This window comes from Amblyomma americanum, chromosome 2 (assembly GCF_052857255.1).
Source record: "Amblyomma americanum isolate KBUSLIRL-KWMA chromosome 2, ASM5285725v1, whole genome shotgun sequence".
NCBI classification, from domain to species: Eukaryota; Metazoa; Arthropoda; class Arachnida; order Ixodida; family Ixodidae; genus Amblyomma; species Amblyomma americanum.
In genome coordinates this window covers 29,871,797-29,878,243 of record NC_135498.1, presented here as the reverse complement: position 1 = coordinate 29,878,243, position 6,447 = coordinate 29,871,797, and the positions used below count along the sequence as shown (strand labels likewise).

Below are 6,447 nucleotides of genomic sequence, written 5' to 3'. Positions count from 1 at the left end.
GACAATTCTGGCCGATCACGGCTCCCACACAAGTGTTCCGGGGAACAAGAACCATATACTATGCAAGCGCGGTCGGCACAGTGGATTCGTGGTCAAACCATGGCATCAGTAAGAAGCAGTATCGTGGAGGTGAAGCTATAACCACACCGATGGTGTCAGCCGTTGATCATTGCAGTGACTGACATGACGTGATTGCCCTTGGGCTGGAGGTTCGGGTTATAGGTCCCTTTGGCAACACCTTTGATAGCACGCTCGACGTCTTGGCCGAAATAGACGCCTATGACGACCAGCACGACAGAGACGAGCAGAACCATCGCCACTGTGAAAATGTTGACAACGTAGTCGGGGATGATTGGCGGCGGTCGCCTGTCCTGAATGGTCATCACGTCCGGTATGCTGTCACCCAGGGATACGTCCAGTTCGTGCATGACGGCACCGTTGGTTGCCCTAAAGCAGGAACAGGCTGAAAATGCGCTTCTGGGAACAGCTAGGGTGATCTGTGCAGGGCTGGAACGCAAAGAACCAAAGGGAAAGGCCCTAAGCTGCAAGATCGATCGAGCTGTGCCAGATCACGTGACAATGCGCCGGCACGTGCTCGCGACCGCTCGTATATATTTAGGCATACTTCACGGGGATCTATAGTTTTTTACAATTTACTAATGCGGTATAGAAAATACGAGTCTTATTTGCGGCTCATATCTGTACCTTAATTTGTTGGTACGTACGTTGGTCGCGCGCTGGGATATGGTCACTTTTAAAGAAATCCTCATAAACACGCATGTGGCTAGAACAGCCAGTTGACAATAGCTTTGATATAAGGCGAGATAGAGAGAGCGCTTCACGGTGTGTAACGGATGATGAAATCAACAGTAAATTAAGGTTCAGCGAAGTGTACGTCTCACACGATCTGTCGGTGATCATTTTAGGCTTAACATACTCCAATTAAACTTCACTAACAGGGTTTATTTTCGCAATAAGGCTGCAACGAATACATGAGCTTAGCTAGCCGCGGTCTCGTCTGCACCGTCATATGGTTGTGACCGTCACACAAGGAAAAATTTGCTGTTCCCTTTTAGCCAAAACGAACATAATAGTCTTCAAATTGCGCTATATATACTATACGTACACCACAAAAAGACGAAGATAGCGACAGCCGGCACGCTCAATCCGTGCACGTTCTCGCATGAGCGCGCAGGCCCGGCTGAGACGAAGCAATCCCCTGGAATGCGCCTCATTCACCGAGCCCTCGGCGCTACGCGGTCCCGACAACAGGATTGAGCACGTACGTCTTCTGGCAAGTGAGCACGCAGCGCGCCTTGTCGTTTTCGCGTACCGAAAAGGTGTTTGACGTATAACGTTAGCTCGGCCGTATTTTACTATCGTAACATCGATTATTCAAAATCGCGTTCCGACTCGATAATGCGCGCAGAGTCGGATACCTGAGGTAGGCGCGACGCTGTTCGCTATAGCGAAAATTCGTTACATCAAACAGGCCAAAAAGAAAAAGTAAAACGTCACCTTCCAACTTTGCTTTTCTAAAAAAACACAATCTACTCGCATGAATGGTTTTCACGCTTGTCCTAAAGCATTCCTCTGGGTGATCACAGTGTTGGCACAGCATAAAAATTTGCACATTGGCTGCCACTGAACAAATATATAGCTGCTGTAGCCTATGAATGACTATGCGAATTTGTGGCTGAGGGGAAGTGAATGCTGCATTGCAGTCTGCATTAGGGCCTCAAGTTTTAATTCCGTTAACTAAGTTTGCCTTCGCCACAAGGTGGAGTCCACAGTAGAGACCGCGGTCATGCCCCTGAGCTGGCCAGCTTTGTACTTTGAATATAGTTGTCTATCTTTTTGCTGTAGAATGAGGAATGCAGACAGGACAACGCAGAATTGGGGAACTGCGCTAATCCAGCTAGTGCTCTAAAAGGGGTGTCACTCAATAAACAGCTATGCCCAAGACACAGAGAATCATGCATTTAAACTATATCTGACCGTCAAACCCAATTATGCTGGACTTGAGCATTTGCATTTTTTTTCATTCAGTACTATGCTAATTCAGTATGTGACAAGTATTAGCTTATTTGTTTGTAATTGCATTGGTCTGGACTTCTCTACAGAATGAATATCTGGGGCACTGCTGAAATTTTTAAGTGTGGATTCTAATGATTAAGTGAAAACTGATAATGATGAGCTAGCAATTTTGCATTAAAGACAGTACTAGTCTACACGTTTACAGTATGCCCAACAAAAGATGAAATGCGCAAGTTGTGCAATGAGTGGTAAATAATTGCTGCGACTAAATTCTCAATTTTAGGCTAGTGTCTAGATGCTGGTGCCAGTATAGAAGGCAATCACTTAGTTAACATGTTCATTGTGTCATGAGTGGGTCATGTTGTATATTGATGCTGTGCAGCACAAATACTGAGTGGCACAATAAAGCAGTGGAATAGATCAGGTTGCAAAAAATACACAAGCCAGGTTGCTATCACAAACTTTTGTCGGTTCCAATAAGCTGAGTTCACCACAGGTTCCTGGGAGGCCATGCCGCACCCAAAATCCATCGATGGGCCACAATGCACAGAGATAAGGGCTCCAAAAATTGCTGCCACTGTGAACGTTTTAAGGGGACCATGAAATATTGTTTACTGGTTACAAAAAGTGCACAAGTGATCAGTATTCCATCACTCATCACTGCAATGCGAAAATTCTTAAGCTATAGTCAGATACGTATCTCACTCAAGAATGAAGCAGTAGATACCTCTCAAAGGAGGTCCTCCAGCCAATAGTGCTGACCAATCTTCATGACGCCGAAATTAATCCAATTAAGCTGTGGTTCCATCTTCATCTGTTCCGAATATAATAGACGGATTAGCGTTAGTGCCATTAAATCATCCATTAACCTTGAATCATTATAGCGCATCGAAGGAAGATTTCACGGCTGTGCCTATTCCAAAATCTATATTATAATCGCCCTGACCTGAGAACCTTCCTTTTAGTACCACCTGTACGAACATCACGTCGTATTTTCAATTCTATGAGCGTGTAACGCATAACTGGTTTGACAAACGCATTTAATAAGTCTTTCTTACCCTTGGCCATTGAAGAATGGAACTCGATTCCTGAACCTATAGTCTATGAACGTGACACCTCTAAATTCAGGCAGCTAATATCAGCTCACTTTGCTAAATAATCTTTTTATCAGCAAACATTTCCAGGTTTACTCAGATACCAAATGCGAATTTTGCTTTGTAGCTGTTCCCTATGCCCATGTATATTTCATATTTTCTGCTTTGTCTTGTATCTTTTTTTCTCTTTTCTGTGTTTGTAATAATGGTGCATGTAAACCTTTGTATTGATTTGTAAAGATATGCAAAAATCAATTGCATGGGTGTTCTTTTCGTCTTTCTTTCATTTTTCTCTTTCAATAACCATGGTTTCATAAGAATGTGTAACGTTACTTGCCTCTCCGGTTTATATTTCACTTTTATATGACCACGTGATTACTGTACTTATTATCCCCCCCCCCCCCCCCCCCTTATGTAATGCCCAAACCAGGGCCCTTAAGGGATAATAAATGATGATGATGATGGTTACTCCCCATTCATCTGCCATTCCCTGTGATTTCATGCTAGCAGGTCCAAGGGGATCAGTCAAGGGGGAGAATCTGCCATTGACATTGGACAGAGGGCTTCTTTCAAGGGCATTTGCCACTTTGTTCTACAGTTCCGACTACAGCTTCATTAATACTGAAGGTATTGGCAGTTAAAAATGATGCCCCCCCCCCCCCCCTCTCTCCCCTTAACTCATGCACACCCACGCACCAGAAAAAAGAAAACTGGTCACCACTGCACTTCACATCACCTCATCCCACCCAAGTCAATTGGGCACACCCAGTGAAAAGGCTCGCCCTTATTGCCCATTCACATTACTGGGGTAGGGGTAGCTAAGGACAGGCATTGAAGTGCCATCCTGATCGGCTGCAAACAGCAAATTACAGAGTCTGCACAGAGCATTTAAATTTGACTCAGATACTCACAAAGATGAGCTGTACAAATTTGTTGCATTGGAACATGACCATCAAAATCATTTCAGGGTCTCCTGAATTGTGTGAGGGTAAAATATTTTGATACTTTCAAATAACGAATTTAGCTAGCCCAAACTTGACCAATGTAAAGGTGTTTGACCATATGAATCTTCCCAGTGGTTAGTCTGCTGTGCTTGTACTGGGAATGGTATCCTGAGGGTGTCGCCGTTTTGGATGTTTTCTGCAGTCCGCACTGATTGGTTCAAGCTCCAGAAGGCGCAGGCTCAAGTTTATTGGTATGCACTGTAGACATGTCTTAAAACGGCGACGCCCGCATAATACCACCCCTGATCACTCAGTCACGTGGAGCTTCACTGTGATTGACAGTACATACAGTTTGTGTAAAATAAAATTTGAACAAGCATGAGCATTTCTTCACTTTGAAATGCCAATGTGTGATTCTGCTTATCAACATCAGGTGGCATTCAGAGGCCTACTTGCATCGATGAAGCCAGTTCATTTGGCCCTGTGCCGCAAACTGCATCCAGACGCTAGAAGCAAAGTACAGTAACTTCGTACCATACTAGCGGGCACAGCTGCTCTCTTGAAAACTGTGGCCATTGCACCAAACTTTGAAGGCCGCTGTGGGCGTTAACCATACTGTTAGCATTCTGAAAGACCTCCTTGAACCTTTCCAAATCACTTTCAAAATGTCCCGTTTTCTGCAGCAAACAGTGCTTCAGAGGCCTCCTTTCTACCATCGCCAATGCCCTGACCCTAAACAAGCCTGTTTATCATTGCTTGGGTGAGTACAGTTGAGTAGGTAATAAACCTCGGTTGAGTAGCTAATAAACCAGCATTTTATTTTATTCAGAGCAATTTTTGATGTACACATACAACTAAGTCGTGACGATTGTAGAGAAAATATGGGTAATAAATTTGGAAACACACACATATATACACACATAAACATGACAAAGCCAGAAATTCAAAACTGCGGCCTTTTGTGGAAACTCGTATCATGTTACAGAATAAATCCTTCACGCCAGCATTTTCCCAAGCACAACAATGCATATTCACAGAGATGTGGCATAACACAGCGCTTCAATGCGAAAACAATTACGAAAATTAAAGTGAACTGTCGGGCAGAGCACACAGTAATGCTGCCATCGCTAATTCTGGCCATAGCCTTGCCGGTTCAGAACCAGCAAGAAACAAGGCAGCACGATGCTTCGTAAGCGCTATTTCGCGGCCACCCAAAAAAGCACACACGCGCACTCATTTCCCATTTGGCGATTTGGTACAGTGACGCTATGGGGAACCAACACGAACGAGCCCGTTGCAGAAACAAGCCCCTCTGGTCCATAGGAATGTCGAACGTAAAAGCGCGACGCTCAATCGGCCAGCGATAAACGAGGGTGGTTCTTAGGACTTCTTGTACTCAATCCGCTCCACTTTGACTTCGTCGCCGATCAGCTGGTAGACGTAGGTGACCACCGTGGACGACTGGATGTCCATGAGCACGAACGAGGGAATGACGTTGCTCTCGAGTGCATTGTACGCGCCCGTGGCCGATCCGGGGTTGATGTAGAACTTGTTCTCGTGCTCGTACGCCTCGAAGCGGTGCGTGTGGCCCGAGATGAGCACGTCCACGTCCAGCTGTCGCTGAAGCAGTGCCAGGCTGTCCGGGTTGCCCCACGGCACCACTTGGTGGCCGTGGCACAGGCCGATGCGGAACTGGCCCACCGTGACCACCTTTTGCTCCGGGTAGTTGAGGTTCTCGTCGAAGTCTCCGCGCACGACGTGCACGTCGCTGGCCAGCGTCTTGAGGTAGTCGTACGACTCTTTGGTGCATAGGTTGCCCGTGCACAGAATGTGTTGGATGCGGCCGGGCACCAGCAGCTTCTTGAACTTGCCCGGCAAGCTATGGCAGCGGTGCGGGACATGCAGATCGCCCAGCACGAGGACTAGCATGATTTTTGAGTCCGTCGGGACACGGGGACGATCGACGAGCTCACGTTCAGGGCGTTTTTTTCCGCTCGGAGAAACCACCGGTGGCCAGCGAACGGCGAACACCGCCTCCCTCTCGGCTACACGCTTGCGCTGACGGCGGAATCTTCTATTTAATACTTAGTGCGACGATAGCCTTACAAAAGTGAACACAGCGTTAGCTGCACTTTATCTACGGCTTTCTGCGAAATTAAGGGCGCTTCGGTCGCTAACAGTACAAAGCTGGGGGGCCACCAAAGCTGAAAGCAACGTCATAAGTGCACCAAATAGCACGCGTAGCGCTAGCAGCGCCACTGTGTGTTATGCGCCTGAACGATAGCTGAGTATCGGTACAGAATATTCTAGGCACTGTAGTATCGGCACGAGCGAGTGTTCTTTTGGAGAGTAACATTATTGATAGCGCAAAC

At 46.4% G+C, this 6,447-nt stretch overlaps 1 protein-coding gene across 1 annotated transcript; it reads right to left on the bottom strand.

Annotated features, from left to right (window-relative positions):
* Positions 1 to 4,872: 4,872 nt before the first annotated feature.
* Vps29 (vacuolar protein sorting 29) lies at positions 4,873 to 6,172 on the bottom strand. Its single transcript, XM_077653696.1, has one exon. The coding sequence runs from the start codon at positions 6,002 to 6,004 to the stop codon at positions 5,456 to 5,458; it is 549 nt and encodes a 182-aa protein (XP_077509822.1). The 5' UTR covers positions 6,005 to 6,172; the 3' UTR covers positions 4,873 to 5,455.
* Positions 6,173 to 6,447: the final 275 nt, after the last annotated feature.

What these genes read in the sequence shown, in the direction of transcription:
- Vps29 (XM_077653696.1), bottom strand. Translation starts at nt 6,004, where the DNA reads ATGCTAGTCCTCGTGCTGGGCGATCTGCATGTCCCGCACCGCTGCCAT.